The 24,137-nt window shown below is 33.8% G+C and overlaps 1 protein-coding gene across 1 annotated transcript in view; it reads left to right on the forward strand.

The window, feature by feature from the left end:
- LOC127835877 (E3 ubiquitin-protein ligase XIAP-like) overlaps positions 1 to 19,399 on the forward strand; it is a 61,262-nt gene extending 41,863 nt beyond the window's left edge. The window contains exons 8-12 of the mRNA XM_052362302.1: positions 17,534 to 17,671; positions 17,831 to 18,006; positions 18,339 to 18,498; positions 18,728 to 18,832; positions 19,299 to 19,399. Coding sequence (XP_052218262.1) covers positions 17,534 to 17,671; positions 17,831 to 18,006; positions 18,339 to 18,498; positions 18,728 to 18,832; positions 19,299 to 19,399 — 680 coding nt within the window. The remainder of the gene's footprint in view (positions 1 to 17,533; positions 17,672 to 17,830; positions 18,007 to 18,338; positions 18,499 to 18,727; positions 18,833 to 19,298) is intronic.
- The last annotated feature ends 4,738 nt before the right edge of the window (positions 19,400 to 24,137 follow it).

Here is a 24,137-nt window from a genome sequence, read left to right on the forward strand (position 1 = left end):
TTTTTGTATTCATCGTATAAAAGAGCTGCATTTAGGTCCTTGAAATTCAACACGATTTCTTTTCAACCCTTTCAACTTATTGTGAATGCCTACGCATCAATATACATAAGAAGACCATTATGTTACAATTCAATACATTATGTATTGGCAAACTTTGGATTGGCGAATCGCATGAATCGCAGTTTTACCTTTAGCCAGTTATGTGTGTGTTTTATTATTGATCCAAATCGCAAGTTAAGGTAGCTCGGGAGAAATTGAAAATCATATTAGCAGTGAAACTAGAGGTCAGATTTACGCTTTTATATAAATATTAGTAAGGTATTCTGTATATCTAACTTTCATTCATGGATTAGAATATACTGTTCACTTTATTAAAATATTAAATGCATATCGGAACTATTATGGCAATGCAACAAAACGCGGGTAATTTGCTATTGTTTTTATTAAATTTTATATAAATTTAAATTTGACTTGTTGATAGGAAACATAATTTCATTATATGTAACAGTAACGTGATTCACGCTCGATTTCTCTATAGTCAACATATTTCGAAGCCTGACATGTACGCTTAATCTTAATTCGTACTCTATAGTCGTGTTTATTGAGGCGAATACGATTTTGGTTTTTAAATATGTGTGCTATTAAAACTGTGTAAATACGCATCGTTATTTCACAACTTAAGGAAAATTTACAGCGCGTCGTCTGCTTGTGGTTTTCTAATATCTTGGTCACGTGAGCGAAGCGATCGCTTTTTCACGCTGGTAATGCGAATACTTCGATGGCAAACCGATGGCAATAGACTTATCCCGGAATCAATTCTATCACTCAGCAAACGTCACATTCGTTGAGTTCAACTTGGCGTCTTGTGATGGATAAAGCCTTGTTCAAAACGAAAGTTGAATGAATTGTCAAAAGGAAAATCGAACAAATCATAACAACAATCGATTCGAACATGTAAAATTTCCTCTTTAAGCAAAACTCCAATCCACAATCGCACACAATAGATCCTGCACAATCAACGCAGGATTTCCGTTACAGTATCTTCTCATGCCCTACCAAGATCTTAATATAGATAAAGGTTTAAATTAACTAAAATGATGTTGCGCTCGTAGATTTCGTAGTCTACGTTCGGTTCTCCGAAATATCGGTGCATACGCCGCCATACTTACCTTAAATTACTGAGTTACGTGAGCCTTTGAGCACACGTAACTTTACGTGCAAAAATACGGTAAACGTAACTTTACGAAGTTTATAGAAACGCTACTAACTGAACGTTTTGCACTTACGCATGATTTTTGAACGTACGTAGTTTTAAGAAACGGTCCCCAGTTACGTGATAAACATGAGAACGTAAACAACGTGTTTACTCTGTTTACAGATACATTTAATATTGGCAATAACGGATCGACATTTTAAATCGACATTGAACTAGATTTACTAGATTTAAAAACACGAACATATAAATGCTTTCCGTTGTATTTCTGTTGATTCAGAAAATAATTGAGAGCAATTACCATTTACTAAAATTAGGCGCAAAAGCATTTGCTTGAATAGGTTTTATACTGATATTTATGGCTTATACTAGTTGCAATTGCATTCAATTGACAAGTGTGTTTTAGAGAATAATACTATCTTGGACTTCTTTAACAAGGTTTCTCAAAAGTGTAAATGAGGAGTCACTTCTTTGTGCATATATAATCGATATTTGTTGATAACGTGTATCAACAGTTTGTTTACAACCTGTGTAGTGTATGCGTTCAAAAACAAAACACAGCAAAGTATATTCTGTTAAAATATCGCGTATCTATTTAAACGTTGATTCAGCCGTAGAAAAACATAAATTAGAAATTTGAATGTTATCAACAAATGGTGAAAACCATCTGTTTGATTTGTAAACCATTCATATTATGGCATGAAGAAAAATAGAACAAACACTGACTAGAAATGTATAATTGATGTTTGTTCGAAAGTCAAAAGGGAGATGCAACGTACCAAGTAAGCCTGAACAGTATTTCCAAAAGTCTGATTGTCAGTTTATAGTATGCACACGTACTACATGCGTTATGCTATCATGAAATATTTAAAGTTCTTTCCAAAATATGCATTATTTATTTTACTTGAGGTATTTTAAGTCAAATGCAGAAATAGTAATATGATGATGAATTGCTACATATATGTATTTGGGACGATCTGCAATCTTAACAATTAAATAGACTGATCACGTATTAGCAATGTTCTAGTTTCCATTTCTGTTGTAAAAACTAGATGATCATAATTGTTTTAATTTTTAACTTGCTAATGAACCCAACCATTATAGGGAAATGTATAAATACAAATTCTGACTAGAATAGCAGCATTTATATTTATACTTATCAGTGTAATCATATATATTAATTGCATTGCTGAAACGGTAATTAATACTGTGCCTACATGCAATTGTGGGATTGCAAAAAGTTCTGCATCACAAAACCCACCCTATTCAGTTCACAATCTGTCAATTGCCAACTGGTCAACAGTTAAACATTAATCTTAAAATACATTTTGTAAAAGTAGAGTACTTTAAGGGGAATACAAGCAATATTTTTTTGTTTAATGAAACGTTAATACAGCTAATACTGTTATTACAGGAAAGTTCAGTAACAAATAACTTGACAAGTATTTTATAGTTTGACAACTTCCATGTAAAACAGACAAAAAAATATCGTCAATTCACATGAAATATTATCCCAACATAAATATGTTAAATTTGTTGGAGCGAAACAAGTGACAAAAAGCAGGAAGTTTAACCGAAAATTGACAATGTATCAATAGACCAGACCTTACGTGTGGTATTTTAATAGATTTAATACGGAACTCGCGCGCTGTGGGTTTTTCCGATTTCTGAGCGGGAGGTACAAACATTGTCATTGATACAGTAATAACCAGTAACGTCGATATCCAATTTGCTTCCCATTCAGTAGTGGATAAGTATTTAAACGACAGTAGTGTTTATTTTAGAAAAATGTCAAAATTAAAGTATTTTGTTATTGTTATTACTTTTATTATCAATAATATTATATAATAATATTAATTATAATTGATAATGACACATAACAAATCTAACACTGATATACATGTATGTCAGACGTTTAATACAGGATACAAGTATGAATACACCGTTTAGATGTACAGCCGCCTATACGAATGGGTCCAGTAGCTAACATCCTGAAAAGACATGAAAACAGACTTTGTCAGCTGTATGGTAATGAAGGACACTATACACACGGCTTGACATGCAATATTTCTTCTGAAAAACATTATTCATGTTCTTGTTTTTTCGGCATGCTTTAAAGATAATTATAGCAAATAAAAGTTATGTATGGTAACGCTCTTTAGTGATGTGCCTTCTAATCTTTTAAAAGGTCTTAGTCTTTAGCGAATACTTTGTTTTTACTTTTCAGATTAGATTAAAGAAAAGCATCACACAAGTGCTATATCAATAGACATATAAATATCCAACTGATATGGAACGATATAATAGTTCTAGTACTGCGAATGGACTGAGGCTAGTAAGGTCGTTGTTGTTTGGTACTTGTCTGTTTGATTTTTAATATACTTTAATGGCATAATATATCAATGTCTTGGTAGTTTCGTTGACAAACTTCCTTTAAAACTATATGCCCAGACCTACGCACAGTATATGCAATGACAAAGATACGTGACCGAAGCTGTTTACATGTACATGCAGCATTATATCGTGTTACATAGTATTCTTACAAATTAAACACGATCGAGAGTAGGAAAAATGATTAAATCATGGTATTTTTATGATCTTAAACGAACGTTTGAGCAGAAAAAGTGGTGTTTACTATTCAGCGATAAGAGAAATTATTGATTTACTCTCTTTTAAAATATGCTAGTCAGCTTTTGTTTGTACCTACCCCGCGTGCTCAAATATCGGAAAAACCCAGACTGGAGTGTTCCGAATAACAACTATTAAACCCGTGACAATCTGGTTTTTTTCGCTAATTTGCATGAAACATAAATACACATGACCTCAACATATGGTGTAATACATTGTCAATTAAAGTGAACACATTTCTATTTCAATATGCGAATACTGCAACTTTAATGCATAAAGGTAATAAGTTGTTTGTACAAAGGATAAAGATCAGTTCCGAAAAACAGTATTTCAAAGATCTCTGTTAAAGAAGCGACTGGCCGGGTGCTATACAACATATGTTTACATGATTCAAGTACAAATATTATGCATACTAATCTCCGCTTTCAAATAAAAACAAATAAAAACAATTATTATGGTATTGCGCAAGGGGGGGGGGGGGGTTAGAGGGTTAGGGTTAGGGTTAGGGTTAGTGTTAGGGGTCGGGTTAGGGTTTGGGTTAGCCTTAACCCAACCCTAACCCTAACCCGACCCCAAACCCTAACCCTAACCCTTTTTGGGGTTATCACCCCTGACCATGCCTCGCCCGTTGTAGTTTTCCGCCTCCCTTGGAAAGTAGGCTGTATTAAACGCATATCAAGCGAAACAGAAACTACGCCCGTAAGATTATAAAAATACCAGTTTGGGTTTAAGTCAAGTTTTGTAATAGAAAAAGATTATATCGAAAAGCTTTAAAAGTTAACACCGAACTGCACTGGTCAAATTTTCGTCGTGCTAGAAATAAAGTTATTTTACTTTTTCGAAATTCGAAATTGGAATACTTTAAGAACATTGCACATAAACTTAAGTCGTTTGAGCTCTGTGCTAAGGACTGGTGGAAAACATCGCGCACTTTCATGTCTACAAACACAAATAAATCGATTCCACCCCTATACGATGAACACTCAGACACATTTGAGACAAATGACACATGCAAAGCTGAAATCATTAATAAATATTTTGCAATTCAATCCTCAATCGATGTAACAAATCATGATCTTCCAACACATCATACCGCCAACAATAAAATCTTAAATTCAATTGATATTACTCAAGAAGAAGTCATAGATGCAATTAAATGCTTAAAGGTAGGGATAGCTTCCGGACCTGATGGAATCGATAATCGTATCGTCAGGGAGGCAATGTTTCAACTTAGCTCTCCTCTATGTGAACTGTTTAAATCCTGTCTCTCTGCTCGTAAAATGCCTTCATGTTGGAAAATTGCAAATGTGTGTCATGTATTCAAAAAGGGTGATCCAGCTCTTGTTTCTAGTTATCGTCCTATATATTTGCTTAATACTGTCGAAAAGGTATTTGAACGAATAATTCACACACATATTTTTAATTTCCTCCGTCTTAACTCATTCTTCACACAGTCTCAATCTGTCTTTATGCCTGGTGACTGGACAGTTAATCAGTTAACCTATATTTATGATATATTTTGTTAAGCTTTTGATAATGGTCTAGAAGTCAGAGTAGTCTTTTTTGATATAAGTAAAGCCTTTGACAAAGTATGGCATGGTGGTCTTTTGTACAAACTTAAAGCAGCAGGTATTCGGGGAGATTTATTAGCATTTCTTTAAAATTATCTTGCTAACCGTAAACAAAAAGTAATTCTACCTGGCGCAGAATCATCTCTTGTAGCAATCATCGCTGATGTTCCCAGGGGTCTATATTAGGCCCTCGTCTCTTTCTTGTTTACATAAATGATATAGTAGCTGACAAACAAGCCAACATAAACCTTTTTGCCGATGATACAAGCCTATTTATGGTTGTGAACTCACCCAATGAAACTGCAACTGTTTTGCAATCTGATATAGATACAATTTCACGATGGGCTGATCAATGGCTCGTACACTTCAATCCCTCCAAATCAGAATCAATGCTTTTATCTCGTAAAACAAATAAACCGCACCACCCTCCACTCTCAATGGGTGGCGTTGATATACCTCTGGTAAATATTCACAAACACTTAGGAGTATATTTGGCAAATGACTGTACTTGGCATGAACACATTACTTTTATTAAAGAGAAAGCTTGGAAGCGGATTAATATAATGCGACGTCTTAAATCAATGCTTGATACAAAATCTCTCGAAACTATCTATTTTGCTTTCATACGACCAATACTCGAGTATTTAAATGTCAGTTTTGACAACTGTACCCAATATGAAAAAGAAGATTTAGAGAAAATTCAAACAGAGGCAGTACGTATTACATCAGGTTGTACTCGATTAGTCTCTCTAGAAGATCTTTATAATGAGATAGGTTGGGAAAGTCTAAGTCAAAGACGACGTAAACACAAGTTAATATTAATGTACAACATGAATTTTAAAGAAGCACCTTACTACTTACAGTCACTCCTACCTTACACAGTCGGAGCATCTAGCCAATACTCTCTTACAAATGCATCACATTTACAATCCATTTATGCCCGAACTGCATCTTACTCAAATTAATTTCTACCATCTACATTAACCGATTGGAATCGTCTTCCAGAAGAATTAAGAAATGCGGACTCGATTCATTCTTTTAAAAAACAAATCAATAAAGATCGACCCATTCAAAACCCATTGTTTTCTTATGGAGAGAGGCGTCCTCAAATTCTACACACACGCATTAGAACCAATTGTAGTGCGCTTAATGAACATCTCTTCATGCGTAATGTAGTCGCATCACCTCTATGCCGATGCGGACTAAGGGAGTCACCTTCTCACTATTTCCTTGAGTGTCAGCTCTATATTAATATCCGTGCAGGACTCCTGAACACCATATCAATGTGTTACGTCCCCTCTGTCCAAACTATCTTATATGGAGATAGCATTCTTGACTCTCAAACTAATACCAAAATTGCTGATGCAGTACACACATATATTAGCAATAGCAAACGATTTGAAACATAGTTTTGCCTCAGAACGTCTCTATAACTCACTTTCTCTAACTAAGTCTTCTCTTTATCTTCACTACTATTTTCACACTCATCCCATTTTTATTCGACTTATAAGTTAACTAATTATGTTCGCTTAAAACATGCAACTAAAATAACCTTTATGGAAAAGAACTCTATAAGACGTAGTCTTCCGTTCTTATCCAAATGAAACTTGTTTGTAAACAATTGTTGTATGTTTCGTATATATGTATATGCATTCTCGAATACAATATGTTTAAACTAAGTTTTGTTTTAAAACATAACACTAAATGAGAAGAACAACATGCTATTGCAAGTATGAAAAGAAATAGGAATGTAAAAAAAGACCAGAGAAAATTTAATGTCGTTTGTGATGCAAGGATATCTCCATACCGGTGAGTTAGTAATACCTTTGAGAGATAGTTGCAATAATTCAACTCCTAAAGGCGTTTTGTTATGTAAACTCGATAAAATGAGCCAAATATACTATTTTATGGCATAAAAAACAGATCATAAATATATTCATAATGCGCACATTAAAACACATTTAAGTGATATGGTGTGCTCGCAGAATAATGATATTAGTCAAAGTTTCAAACATGTCAACGGTTTGTGAAAATGTGTACGTTTTTGCAATGGACAGCGCCGAGTATTCCGAAATTGAAAATATGCTTAAACTACATATACTATCTCCGGAATCCTCCGCATGAATGATCTCGTGTCTAATCAACCAATCGTGGCAAATCGACTATGTCCGAAACCTCCGTAAAATAGATTGAATCGTTAATTCAAAACTTCCGCGTTCGATTGGATAACGTTTTGTATCAATTTTTTGTTGTGAGCATTTCTCCACAAAAAACACGCAAATCGATGCTGATTGTTACAGGTATTGTGTTTGTTACGATGTATTCGGTTTATTGAACTCGACTTTATAGACATTCGTGAGGCATATTTTTTTACATTTAGTTTGCCTTTACGAAGAAGAACTTTGAGCTGAAGAATGCATGACATATGCATGAGCTTGCAAGAAAGCAAACCTTATAAAGCTGTACTTATATTGTTTACATTCGATTTGGAATAATTACCCAAAAAAACGTTTAATAACGTAATTTACTTCCGTGGTGTTTCTACATAAGTAGTATGGGTCTCGGAAATCCATTGATACTTAACTAAAAAAAGATCTATTTACATTACGGGATCCCGATATTAGCGGGTGCTATTAATATCTTTGTTGTGTGTTTGTTTAATTAAAATGTTTAGTCGTTCATACACCGGCATTAAAATGTAAACATTTGTGTTAAATATTTACAGAAATTTGGATGATGGCTTGTTAAAATGTAAGTGTGTTAGCATTGTGTTTCATCTATTTCTATAAAGAGCCTCTTTATGCATGACATATGCATGAGCTTGCAGCCATCGAGTTTGTTCAGGTCTGTTTGTTCTGGCACGTGTTACCAATGCCTTTGTTCGGATATCATTCGACTCGAATTACATTTCAATTACATGTTTACATAAATAGCTTTTCAACAATAACAATACAGGTTCTAGTTCGAACTCGTCAGTAGACGCGCATACACATAAGTCAATTCGAATGTTAAAGTGTGCATTGCTATGCAATCGCATTTTCTATTTTTACTTTTTGCTCATCATTCGCCACGTATATATTGTACATTTTGCTGATATTTTTGCAGATCGTTTAGTGGTATAAGTGTGTCAACACTGGACCGATCCGATATTCTGGTAAGGAGTTGTTTTAAAACCGACAACGATGGCCAGAGAGATGTCAAGAGTGTTGGGCAATTCCAATTTAGGTAAGGTTGTTTCAAAATCCATTGAGTTGGCAATACTATATTATATTAATAACAATAATAAAAATTGTACTTTCCTCCAAGTTTTGTTTAGAAAAATATACGATTGATTAACAAGACAAAAACACTGTTGCCGCGTAATTCTTCTTTAGCGTTTTAGTATAATCACTGTGTTAAACCATTGTGAAATACCGTATATTAATCCCTGCATAATTAAATTGTTTGTGTGGGTTTGTCGCCGTTTTCCAAAGTCATTATCACGGCGGTAAGTTTGCCTGCTTCAACATTTCTTGAGTTATATGGGTCGGTATTCACAAAGTTCCTTCCGGAAATCTGTATTTATGTTGTTTTGTAGTTAAAGTTTCAGATACTGTTTTCGATGTGAAATTCTATTTTCTGCTTACAAAAGGATATAATAATCATCAGTTGATCAATATTTACTTGTTTAACAGGTTTAAATTTAAAATATATCAACACAAAAAGCCAGTAACTTTATGAACTTGATGAGTAAACGAAATGCCCTAAAGGTTTCCCTAGTGATTTTTGTGAATAGATATCCTGGTTTACCAGTACTAAGTTAACACGCAATTTTAATTTACCGGTATACCGATTTGTAGCTTATTCGTAAATCTCGTATTACCATTTTCTGTGTATTAAATGAATATACAATCAATGTCAATGTGTATTGTATTGTACAATTAAAAAAATGAACATTAGACTGGTTTGTTGTTGCGTGTTGTGGTGGCCTCTGTTCATTTCACTCTCATCTAAAAGAAAAATAATCTCCACTGCCGATGATTTACATTATTCTGGAGTTGCCTTTTACCATTTATGGATAATGCGGTCTGTATTATCATGTTAAGCTAGTTATTCCTATTCATCAAATATGAACTATGCTAGTGAAGCTTGGGGATTTGTTAATGGTATGTCCTCCGAGATAGTAAACAAATCCTCGGTGTTAAAAGATGTACACAAAATGACTTTGTATATGGTGACCTTGGTCGTCTTAATGGTAAATCTGCCAGATATATTAACTTTATTAAATATTGGGTTTAGTTGATAAGAACATCAAAAAACAAGTTTACTAAAAAAACGTTTATGAAATGTTAGGTTATGATTGCAATATTCTTCCTAATAAATTCAACTGGTGTTCATTACCTAAGAACTTGCTTTGTAACTTTGGGTTGTACGAGGTATGTCTCTTTTAAGATGTCGGAAATGATAAGGTATTTATATCAAATGTTAAACAAAGATTACATGATAATTGTGTTCAATATTGGAATGGGAGATTGTGCAACTCAAGCAGAGCCATTTTATAAAAACAAAGATTTTCTAAATTAAGATGCTTTTCAAATGGAATGTAAGTAGAAATTGGAAGATGGGCCAAGCCTTCTCCCGTTCTTATGGGCGAAAGCAAGTGTAATGTGTGTAATATGTAAGAAGATGAATTTCACTTTGTTTTAGAGTGTCGAATGTATTCAGAAATAAGATCTCAGTGTATACCATTTTATTACAGGCACCGACCTAACATGAATTAGATTATTGAATTACTAAAAACTGAAAATTAAACGTTGCTACACAAACATATACAAATCATTTTAGTGAGGTACATAAATTCATATGTTCCGCGTTGACCTATGTATGTGTTAAACGGTCGTTTTAAATTGTATTTAAACTGTATTTCAATGTGTGTTTGTTTTTGTTGTTGTTGTTTTTAAATATATAAATATTATATGCATGTGCCTCATGAAACGAAAATTGTTACTTGAGGTTCTAATAGTACAAAGTTTTACTACATAGACCTAACATATATGCATAATAATATATTTGATATGGTTGCAATTAATACGCTCAATTAGAATTTGAAGTTATTACACATATCTAATTACATATATACCATCGATAGTTGTAAATATAATAATCTAGTATTTAATAATACATTAATGTATTGTTGCAGTGAAATGTCTAATTACTTTGTTTGATCATAAACTATTTACTTTGTAAGCACAGCATGCTTACTTTGTCCGCGTGGGCTTTTGGCCTTCTGGATGTATTGTTTAATAAAACTTTCAAACTTTCAAAACTTTCAAATTTTCATCAAAATCATTTAATCTGTAATAGGAAATATTTGAATTGTGTCTATACCTTGCAGATTGTCACAAAGGATAGGACATACGATGCCATTAAAACGCTCCGTTAAAGGTATCAAATTATCACTACATAAATTGTCAAATATACTAATAATGAAGTATATAGATGGCTGTGCCAGAAACTCTTCGCACTTCAGAAAAAGCACGTGTCTGACTGCATCGAACATTTAATTATTAATTTGATATCGTTTGAAAGCGTTTATATTTTCTTTTGGGAAAAACATACGCTTGATTGGATTGGAAAAAAAATCCGAATATTGCGGTTTTATGTCGTTACATTTGGTTTAAGGTTGTTAGACGCTTATTTAAATGTCAACTGTTCATTCAATCGCTCATCAGAAAGATTCCATTCATTTTGATCCGATGAACATTTAAACTGTGGAGTTATTCAAATGTATTTAACCAGCATGGCAACTTCATGGTAACTCGACCTCTCTAGTTTGGTATAATATGTACGAACAACCAGATTTATGGCTACTTTTTGAGCAAAAAAAGTCCATATTTTAACTTGTGTCGCGCGTTACAGAAAGTATTGTTGTGGTAAGTGGGGGCATCCGTGCATTACATCTCAAGCAATTTAATTTGAATTGCATTTTATGAGGCGTATGTTGATTTTTTAATGGTATAATGGATACTCAATTTGAGGTACGCTATGCCCTCAAACCGGTTTACACGATTTACACTTCCGGTTTTATTGATTGTTGAATGTTAAGTGTTCTGCTTCTCAATGAATCGTTCTGTATTGTATTGTACACTTCATAGTCGAGATTCAGTTTGTCCATATATTCCGAACTGAGTTTGTGCATAACTGACACAATACTAGAATAATGTGTAAAATAAAGCAAATGATAGTCTATAAATATCAAGCAATGTCGAAATACTGACTTACTTTGTTTTCATTATTAGTGTTAAGTTACTCTAAAATGGTATTCGTAAAGCATAATGCAGCCCAAATCTCGGTTTTAATACTGTTTTACAATTACCATACTATTGGCGCTTCATTTTACAACACCTTTATGTTGAAAACCACCGCTTTAACTGAATGCAAATATACTATTATGCGATGAAGTTAATATATTTATACTTTTCAAATATTAATTTAGTTTTTCGTGTTTTATTTCAGTCATAAAGGATGATTCTTTAGAGGTTATCGTTTACCAAGTTATCATCAAGACTGGATTTCTTAACAAAAGCCTAACAAATAGAAAACCTGCTGAGATCAAATGGATTATCGACGGTCTACATGCCTTCGGTAAAAATGGAGGCTTGAACACGCCCCCACTACTGTACATCAGCAACAGATATATGTATGTTGTTCTCGAAGAGGATTCATTGTTTAAAGGTCTACAATGGAAACCTTTACATCTGGAAAAGGAAACATTTATTCCTGATGTATTTCTAGCGTATAGAAATGAATATCGCCAATATTTTTTCTGTACTGTTTCGGACGTCAGTTCGTTTGAGAAACGCGTTGGTACTGGAAATATCCCCTTCATACACTTTGACGATATTACAAAGTCGGACTTATCGGAAGGTTTTGGTGATTGTTCTATAAATGAATTCCACTATCCCATGTCGGAAAATTTGAATCAGCCCCCATATGATTCATCCCAATTGAGGTTTCCAATACAAGCTAGCGACGATGTCGAGAATGAACCTATCGAAACAGTGGAAACGAATGGTATGCAACAGAACAGATCAGAGGACTTAGATCATATAAATAACCTAAAATGGAAGGTATATATTATACTAGAAAAATGTGTCTTCAATTATGGTACAAAACATGTGTTTGGAAACGAGCTCCTTCAACATTTTTAATTACTGAGTTTTAACGAGAAAACAAGTAAACGTCAGGTTAATACATATAACGTAACTTTAATCTTCGACTTCAATATACAAAATAATTCTAGAAAGCCAAAATGACTGTTTGCTGTGTTTTTGCGTATTTGTCAATTGTTTTTCAGTGTTGTTATTTTATTTTATCAGACAGCCAAATATCCAAATTATGCGGATGCTGGCCAAAGATTTGAAACTTATCGCGGATGGCCGTTGGAAGAACCTAACCCGAACACACTTTGTGTCGCTGGCTTCTTTTTCACAGGTATCAAACGGAACTTGAGTGTGGGAAAATATAAAGTCATGCACGAGAATAATACGTCGAAAATATTACAATTAAATTGTTTTATGATTAAGATACACCAGAGCGACAAAATTAAAATGTTCTGAAAGAATGATGAAATGACAAAATAACAAGTATCAGATAAATCCCTTCTTGTTAACAAGATTTCTTAACCTAGCATCAATAGTACAATAGTCTGATCATCGTTATGCAACTTTGGAAGATGTATCTATACCGGGTGTTAATTGCCAATTGCGTAAATTGATTGTAAATTCAAAGACTCAGATTCTATATAATAAAAAACAACCGTGTTTTAATAAATAGTTTTAATCAATTTTATTTTCTGGTAAATAAAATATTTCAAATTCATTAGACAGCCGAGTAATTTTGACTAACTGGCCAAAATAATTTACCTTCAATATTTTGTAGACTTTTCCATTATTCAACACATTTTAAAACTGAATGACCTATTTCGACCAACGATCAATAACTATTTATATATTAAATGAGTTTCAATTTAACCAAATTTAAATATCAAAATACAATATTCTACTATGTTAAAATATGTTTTATTCTAGGTCACAGTTTCGACCTCGTTCGATGTTTCTGCTGTGGTATCGGTCTTACAGACTTCTCTGATACGGACAATCCACTGCTGGAGCACGCAAAACATTCATCGAACTGTCCGTTTATTATCGAATATTTTGGAAGCCCTACGGCATTAGACGCATATAAGGTAGAAATCGCATGATGTTACACACTTGCTTACATTACACATATTAACAAACATGTCAAGCCATAATAAAGAAAAAGGTTTAAGTAAGTTTTTATCTGTTGTCCTAATAAATAATACATTACATTTGTCGACCGCTACATTGCGTTTATATAGTATAAAAGTAAGTACTCATTTATTGTAAAGTTCTACCTTCATTAGATTTATAAACCGATTACTTTGAAAAACCAAAGAATATATAAATATTCAATTCAACGTCAATAAATTAACAGCAATGTAAAACTATTCACTTAATTTATTATGGACATAGATTTATGCTTTAGAAATACACACATACTTGTGAAACCTTCCAACCTTGGAAACGCGTTCTCAACCGGAACCACAGCGAGTCACTGTAGAAATACAAAAGCGATAAATAACTCACTAGTTTAGCACCAAAGACACGTATTGTACAGTAACATTATAATAGGTAATATATATCAACGAAATTGTTACTGCAAACCAGCGAATACCGATTATGGAATTAGGGAATTGCAATGTGTGCAGGTGTATTCATGCGCGTCAAATGAATTAGCACAATTTATCCTGAAGCTAGTTAATAGCTTATACAAAACGGGGAATATAAAAAATCTTTTTGGGAGGACATAATTATACCATTTTTCAAAAGAGCGATATCGAAGATGGAAAGAACATACAGAGGCATCACGTTGATTTAATGTTAACATCCGCCCCACACACACACAAACATACACCCGCCCACACAAAAACAAAAAGAAAAACCCACTCACGACATTCAGACTTCATATTACATAACAAATATGAACTTCAATTTAAAGGTGCTACATGTTTTGATAAAAGTCATGCTCTTTTATTGTGTACGCTTGCGCTAAAATGACAATTGTCACTAGAAGTTTGGGAAAACCTGTCGTAATACGGGATGCTACTGTTTGAGCATTCCGTTTTCCGAGTGAATATGTTTACTAGTATTGCGATATTGTTATTTGTGCACAACGCCATTTATAGGCAATGTTTATTCCAAAGTGTTCGCCTCACGTCCATATACAGTAGGGTTTAGGTTCCTTACCTGTACCATCACTGCACCAAATAGTAAAGCAAGATTGTATTGGCATTGTATTGAAATAGTTGCATATCTTCACAAAAAAACTATATTGAGCAGGATATTCAATGTTATTTTGAATTATTGCTCCGTATTTCGTTATTGTTCTACATTGTTCTCATAGTGTCCACTTCTTATATTCAACGTTTTGGTCGACTTTTCATGAAGCAAGTATTATATTTCTTTGCGAAATCATGTTTCTGTATGTGCCTCTTACAGTTAATCGACTTTGTATAAGCAGATACTATACTTAAGCAAGTAAACACCTTATCATTAAAGAAGTAAACCTTGTAATCATGTTTAATAGCCTAGTCTCGTTGTTATAATTCATAAAGGGCCGGCCTTTATGTCCCATGTACATGTACAAGGACATGGCTGTCATTAAATAGTAAGTGAATGCAAAAATCGTCATTTAAATAACGCGTTCCTTGAGTGTCAATGTAAAAATAAAGTGACAAAGTGACTTATTTGCAAATATACCACTTCACCACTCTTTATAAGGAAGAGTGTATGACGTGTTACCAGATAAACTGGAAACTGCTTTATACGAGAAAGCACACATCACCAGCTAATCAGGGCAGGTTTAGATTTTTTTATCATAGTTGAGCGACTGATATTGTAGTGTTTTAAGAGAAATTAAGCTTAAACCACTCGTGGAATTTTTCGCATGGTAAGTGTTCTCCCGGTAGGTTCAAGTGTATGAATACGTACTTCCCCGTTTTTTAGGTTTTACCAAGTCACGCATAAATGATGTATCATACATTAGTGCTCATTAAAACCTCGTTCATAGAAAGAAATGAAATAATTGCACACACAACAACTAACTTTGCTGCCTATCTCAAATGAGCATTTCTCGAAATGTTTTTTTTCCAGCTACGTTTTGCAACCCGAGAACCTGAGGAAATAAGACGTGAGCAACGTGAACTGTATGAACGACAACAAGGTTATACATGAATCATCATTCTCCATCATAACTCAGCACTAATTTACCGTTAAAATTCGTATATAGATATAAACACCGTGCGTTTGGTCCAAGCGTGATGTAAATAACAGTATTACGTTATTTGTATCGTTTGCATTACTTTGCATTATGTTTAGCATGCAGCTCTAATTAATCATGTATTCTTAAGAGGGACATGTTCGCAGATTTTCGTTATTTTGACAAATATCATTTGATTAGCTAACAAACGAAACTTCAATGAGTGGAGTATTTTTAAATGAAAAAGTATTAAGGACAAATATTGAATAAAACATGTGTCTGTCCTGGGACCTCTAGAAGCAACAAATAAATCGCTATCACTTCCGTAGTACCACTCCGTAACGTGGTTTTAACCCTACGTAGGTAATACATGTTTTTGCTAAATTTTCCATGAAAAGCGTTACAAACGATCCAAAAACTGACGTCAATACATCATTTGGCTCACATGTCGTCTCAGTTTTAAAATAAATTTTCATGAAGCAAGTATTATATTTCTTTGCGAAATCATGTTTCTGTATGTGCCTCTTACAGTTAATCGACTTTGTATAAGCAGATACTATACTTAAGCAAGTAAACACCTTATCATTAAAGAAGTAAACCTTGTAATCATGTTTAATAGCCTAGTCTCGTTGTTATAATTCATAAAGGGCCGGCCTTTATGTCCCATGTACATGTACAAGGACATGGCTGTCATTAAATAGTAAGTGAATGCAAAAATCGTCATTTAAATAACGCGTTCCTTGAGTGTCAATGTAAAAATAAAGTGACAAAGTGACTTATTTGCAAATATACCACTTCACCACTCTTTATAAGGAAGAGTGTATGACGTGTTACCAGATAAACTGGAAACTGCTTTATACGAGAAAGCACACATCACCAGCTAATCAGGGCAGGTTTAGATTTTTTTATCATAGTTGAGCGACTGATATTGTAGTGTTTTAAGAGAAATTAAGCTTAAACCACTCGTGGAATTTTTCGCATGGTAAGTGTTCTCCCGGTAGGTTCAAGTGTATGAATACGTACTTCCCCGTTTTTTAGGTTTTACCAAGTCACGCATAAATGATGTATCATACATTAGTGCTCATTAAAACCTCGTTCATAGAAAGAAATGAAATAATTGCACACACAACAACTAACTTTGCTGCCTATCTCAAATGAGCATTTCTCGAAATGTTTTTTTTCCAGCTACGTTTTGCAACCCGAGAACCTGAGGAAATAAGACGTGAGCAACGTGAACTGTATGAACGACAACAAGGTTATACATGAATCATCATTCTCCATCATAACTCAGCACTAATTTACCGTTAAAATTCGTATATAGATATAAACACCGTGCGTTTGGTCCAAGCGTGATGTAAATAACAGTATTACGTTATTTGTATCGTTTGCATTACTTTGCATTATGTTTAGCATGCAGCTCTAATTAATCATGTATTCTTAAGAGGGACATGTTCGCAGATTTTCGTTATTTTGACAAATATCATTTGATTAGCTAACAAACGAAACTTCAATGAGTGGAGTATTTTTAAATGAAAAAGTATTAAGGACAAATATTGAATAAAACATGTGTCTGTCCTGGGACCTCTAGAAGCAACAAATAAATCGCTATCACTTCCGTAGTACCACTCCGTAACGTGGTTTTAACCCTACGTAGGTAATACATGTTTTTGCTAAATTTTCCATGAAAAGCGTTACAAACGATCCAAAAACTGACGTCAATACATCATTTGGCTCACATGTCGTCTCAGTTTTAAAATAAAATAAAAAGCTCTACAATATATCACACACTCGTGCATTACAGGCCGACCAGTAACAATCTACAGAGCAAAGCACGAACGATTCCGGACGCTTGAATCTCGCCTCGAAACGTTTACACACTGGCCTCAACATTTATCACAGAGACCAAAAGAGCTGGCAGATGCAGGGATGTATTACACAGGTAGTAAAACACTTTTAGAAAATCAAGAATTAGCATGAAATATGAAAAAAAAATACCATTGACTGTCCATTTGTTTAAACTAACATCCAGACATGAAGTTTGTCTTGAGAATTTACCTTATACTGCAAGTTATATTTTCTATATTTTACTCGTTGCAAGGTGTTGACGACCATTGCCGCTGCTTCGCATGTGACGGTGGTTTGAGGAACTGGGAACCAGGAGATGATCCCTGGATAGAACATTGCAGATGGTTTCCGGCGTGTCCTTATGCACGGGCGGTAAAAGGCGACGAGTTTATCAACCTCGTCCAACATTCCGCTGATCAGGCCGTGGAAGTATGTTTCTGTTATTGCGTCCGTTAAGTTATGATTAAATGCCTTTGAAAGTGTACTAAAATACCACCATAAGAAGTGTATTTGCGGGCGTTGATTTTGTCAAAATACATATATTGGTCTGTTCCGGCGCTCCATACAACTATTAATAAACGTTATTGCATGGGGTATTTTTTATAAAATGCAAATATATACATGTCGTTAAATAAATATGTGTATGACTCATTTTACCGTCTCTAAAAGGACTATTGGAAACCTTAATGCATCATGATGGTAATACATCTTTAAGTGGCACGTCTGATTGGATGACTGATTAACCTGTTTCTTGATTATAGGAAAATCGTAGAGATGAGGTTAACATTGCCATTGGTGCTTTAACGATCGATGACTCAAATATTCAGCGCATTGTCGAGAAAAATCGAACCCTTCTTATACAGGACATGGGGTTTCCTCTTAACGATGTAAAAACAGCTGTTCTCGAACTTGTGCAACAAGGTGAATGATTTTTCTGTTCTATACAATCCAAGGAAGTAATTGTAGCTACAATTATGAAACGTATATTAAGTTTCTCAAAAATGTAATCCAAGTGATTGCACAGTTTTAAGTTACATATAGTGCAATCCTTTTTGAAAATGATTTAAAAAAAAAGATGTATGTGCGACATATTTCAATCGAATGTTTTACTTTATAAAACAAATATGCAGAATATGTATGTTCCTTTCAGCCATCACTGACCCAGATATTGAAGATATCATAACTCGCCTGGGGGTCATAAATGAGAGAAGGCCGCTCGACGTCCTATTCCAACGCACAGCACCACTAGAACCAGGTTTGAAACTATTTGTTTTATTACGTTGAATGAATTTCCTCGGGAGGATTTTTAAAAAGCCAACATTGTACTTAAACTATATTCAGGGCTTGTTGATTGCTATTTTAGTAATTATGTGCCAATACATTAAAAGTAGTATTCAGATTCTTGTACGTTTTTGGTATATTTGTTTTACGGAATTACGCCCATGCCAAGACACACGAAATTACTGAGTACATTAATCAGAGTGCCCCCTTTATTTTAGGCAAAATATAGCTTTATTGAAAGCTCTGTTGATTGAAAATCACAACTGTGACGTATTGTTTTCTCTAATATTGCTTTTTCCTCATTTGTCCGTTATTTGTTGTGCTGACAATATATTAATTATTTACGCAATGTGTTCGTTATCAAGTTTTGAAATAATTTGTTATGTTCTTTTTATACTCAATACAAATTAACCTTGATCAAATGCAAATTTACATTTCAGAAACAGTATTGAAAGAAAACAAACTATTAAAAGGCTTGCTTCTTGTTTCTACCCTGCACCCATCACAAATACTGCTTGGACTGCACACAACACAGCGATAAATGCCCGGAGTGTGACAGACCGATAAAGGAAAGGATTCGTACATATATGGGGTGAACATTGTATTGTGCATATGGTGCAACGAAAATACTATGTTTATAACTTTTAAGTTTGTAAATATTTAAATTAACTTGAGTGTGCATGTTGTTAAAAGAACGATTGTGGTTGTATACAACGTAAACATGTATAATGTACTGGAATTAGATGATTTTTCATCAAAACTGTATAGGTCTTCATTACTCATGTTTGTCATTACTATATAACAACTTCATATGAACAAAGCGTTTGCACTGCAATATATTGATGTTTTCTACAATACTAAATACATGCGCTAAAATTAGAAAAGAAATCAGCTCGTGTAATAATCTTAATTGAACAAGTGCGTATTGATATTAAATGAAAATGACGTAATGTCAAATATTATATCCAACAGAACATCGCAAACAGGTATCGGTTGCAAATAATTGACAAACGGTGCGTTAAGGGACGAACAAACTTGACTTAACCCAGCTTACTGAAATAAGTACCTTTATAGATTTTAATTAGACTACATAATGGATATATGGGCCCAGTATCACGAACATTCTCAATTTTACTATAATATATATCAATTATGTAGTCTAATTTAAGATTATAAAAGTAAATACAATGTGAGAAATTAATAAGCTATGAATTCATATATGATATAGAATAATGAAACTCCAGAAACATGATCAGGAGAGAAATTCGTGTTTGTCCTTTAATTAAGTCCAGTAACCAATTACCTACAAAATACAGGACAAAACATACAACACTACAAATAGCAATTCAGAAATAGTAACATAAGAAAGTGTAAATAATGTAATTGAGAGATTTAAGTATAAAATAAGAGATTTACGTAGCCATTGTCTATTTAGGCAACTGGTAACGCTTACAAGGATAAGGTAATGAAACTGGATGGAACGTTTTTTTTAATAATCTTTCCAATACTTTTGGATAGCAGTTGGTGATTTATTACAATTAAAAGTCGTTTTAAGGGATGTTGTATGGGTATCAATGGTACCTAAAATGACTTTTGAAAATATTTTATTTCATGTTCAAAGCCCTTGCGATCTTGACCTTTGACATGTTGACCTCAACATCGATAGGAATTTTTATATCCGTAGAAGTAGCATCATACCAGTTTGTGCAATCGTAGATATAAGCTTTATTTACATCTTGTGCGGAAACGAAATGGTCAACGGAACGACCGATCGACCACCGTACAGGTGCAAAGCAATATAACCCCGCTTCTTCGGAAGGGTCATAATTGTAATAACTTAAAATTTGCTAGAGCAACAGAATTCAGTTTTCTGTGGCAAGAAATGAATTCTTTAGTAAATACGTTGTTTTTCTTACACGAGCAAAATAATGATTCTAAGAAAAAAAGGAAGTAAACTGTATTTTAAATTTCACTCAAGAATTTGATTATCACTCAAGAATTTGATTATATGGTGAAAGATATAATTTGGCAAAGATTATTTGGCGTTAACCATTCGAAACACAATTTGTTAAGGATGTTTAATCTGTGTGTGTATATTTTAAATCAATAATTAAATTAGGTACGCGGATAAGTAATAAATATTGATATTGCTCTTTAGATAAAATTGAGTGTGAATATTAATAGCAATTTGATGTTTTATTTAAATGAATAACTAAGATGAATATTATTTTAAATTTTTTTAAACTGGCAACGTTGAAATAATGTTGGCCATTGAATGCATTTGATTTAACAAAAGTCTTAATCGGAAAAACATTGAAGAGAGTCATATGTTTGTTTAAAGAATAATCTTACAGGCTGAAACAATGTGTGCACTAAAGCAAAATAAATCATGATGTGATGTTCGAATAAACTTCGTATATAATGGTCAGGGATTATAAATTGTTAACACGTGTACATCTTTAGGACAAGTATTCACCACGGTAGGATCATGTGCAAGTTTCTTAGATAAAATTGATATAAATTATTCTTCGACATTGACTATCTTTAGGCTTAGCTATTGTATAAATCTACATAATTATACGGGTAATCGAGTTTCGCCATTGGGGTCTCAATGTTCTTGTGTTTCCTTCAGTTAAAGAGATGTACCCCAAAACATGTTTGCAATGACTTTGCATCTATAAATTGTTGTGAAATTATTAAGTATGTTAACTAAATTGAGTGTCAATTGGAACCGGCTGCCTGTTAAACGTCGCTTACAGTTGTCTGCATTTTTTTTTAATTAAAAAAAGTGTATTCAAGTTTGAAATCATTGGAATAAATCAATACAACTTGACATGTTCTTTGCTATGTCTTTTCTTTATGGTTAAATAAGTGATGCTTGCGTAGGTAAGGCTAATAATCAACTCGACGGTGGTGATGCTGTTCACAGTGGTGATTCGAGGAGCTGCTGATGTTCTGATAATGTTGCTGATGTCGATGGTGGTGTTGATTAATTGAGCCGTGGTAGTGCTAGTGTCCGATATCGTGGCACTGCTATTGGTAGGGCAGATGATGATGACAGTCGTGGTGATGTTGATGTTGGTGGTGATGTTTGATGGTGATAATGCTGCTGATGTCAATCGCGGTGATGCTGGAGTCAGTGGTCGTTATTTTGATTCCGACGGTGGTGATGCTGATTTCAGTGGTGATGAAGCTGCTGTCGATATCGGTGATAATAATGCCTTTGTTAGTTTTGTTTATGTCGGTGATGCTGATGCTAACATGTATGCCGGTGGCGTTTATGCCGATGTCAATGCTGAAGTTGATGCTAGTGATGGTGATGCCTGATGTGGTGTTTCAAATGGTGTTGTTTGTTGCTGATGTAGAGGTGATGCATAAATAAATCGAAATAAAGATGTCTGTGTTATTGATGATGTCGACGGTGTTGATATTGATGTCAGCGATGCAGGTGATGGCGATGTTAATGGATTGTCGATGCTGGTGTTGATGGTGTGATGTCAATCTGCGTTATGGTAAACTAGTGACGATATAACGATGATTCTTATGTTTGCGGTCGTGGAGATGGTTACGAAAGATTTGGAGGCACTGCTTATTTCGTTGATTCTTTCACAGAGGAAATGTTTTTTTGTTAAATTGATGCTTTAATTACTGATGCTTAATATATGTGGATGGTTGGGTAATATCGTCAACGATATTATTATTTATTATAGGAGATCGAAGATTCGAAACATAATAATAGCATATGTTTGCAAAGCATATGACATATTAAACTATTGTAATTGAAAGTGTCTATAATATGGACAAAATCAAATTCATTCGAAATAGAAGGTTTTAACGTCGCGTTTCAGTGCGGCTACCTAAACTGAGATCGCAATAAGATAATACCATGTACTATATAAATCTTTAAAACTAGAACAATCCATCGTCAATGAATGTGAAACTAGTAACTGAATACCCAGTTTCACCATGAACGACGAATGAGGATAACAGTTTCACCGATTTTTAACCTGACGCAAATAGAGCATTGGTGTGTCAAGGTGACAAATATCTTTCAATTGTGTTACTCCTTTCAGCATCTCCACCGTCGGAATCAATATAAAGTTTTTTCCGTTGCCGTATTTTCATACATAAATTGCTTCTGTTTACTTTCAAATACTATCCTTCGATAAATTCGTGTAAGAGAAATCATTTAAAAAGACATTCCAATCAATGATGTGCTAAATGATGCAAAAGGCTGGGTTTGGCTATCAAATTATAACAGAAGATCTGCTGCAAGTGCTATTGCTTTTGCTTAAGCATTGGTGACGGTGTTTAATTACAGAATTTTGTCATGTGATCACTTCTCTGAATTGTATTCTAATAATAAAAAACAACAAGCTATCGCTAGTGCAAAGGGTAGTTTCCCTGACATGTCCAAATGAAAAGACACATCAAAAGGCAAAATTCACAAAGTTGTATTATGTTCATATGTTCAAAATAATCTAAAATGCTTAAATCTAAAACAACAAAGTTACGAGTTACTCAAATGCAACAAGCAAAGTATGTTAGCTCCTTTGAAATTGTTAAGGATAAAAATGGCTTACTATAGTAAATATCATGACTCAACAATGTGAATAAAGTAAAACAGTTATACGTATAACTTGTATAACATTACTTGTACCTCAGAATCAGATTTATAATATAACAACTGAATTTGCATAGGAGAGAATCGCTAAAATAATAAAAAAAAGTTTTATATCTATATAAACTGATTGTTGGTTGCTTAAGATTTAGTTGATTTGCTTTATTTATTTTTTTGAATAAAATGTTTGCATAATAATATATTTGCACCGCACATTTTTGAGGGCAACGCCAATTTTATTTCATATTGTTATTATGTGTAGTAAGCATTTATCACCATTTCCAATATATTTTTTCATACATAATTTTATATTATTGTTTCTACAAAAAGCAACAATTACTGATAAGAGTAACCATGCATGTAGGCGATGCATAGTTGCTCACTGAACGATATACAAACCATATTATTGCATAAACTCTATCTATAATGCCCTCTGGCGGGGTGCAGAAACATGGCCAAAGGAGGGCTTCAACGGGAGAAATCGTGTATTAACAAGGCGATTCACGTGCCGTTCAAGCCCTGTTATGTGTTTTTCATATCCATAATCTGGTCCACGCGCATTTACTTCCCTTCTCCAGCCTTCGACGACTTTCCAAGCATAAATGGAGAACTGAATACGCACCAGTTTCTTCATGCATGCAGGGATAATGACTATTTC

The sequence above is a fragment of the Dreissena polymorpha genome, chromosome 6 (assembly GCF_020536995.1).
Source record: "Dreissena polymorpha isolate Duluth1 chromosome 6, UMN_Dpol_1.0, whole genome shotgun sequence".
In the NCBI taxonomy this organism is placed as follows: Eukaryota; Metazoa; Mollusca; class Bivalvia; order Myida; family Dreissenidae; genus Dreissena; species Dreissena polymorpha.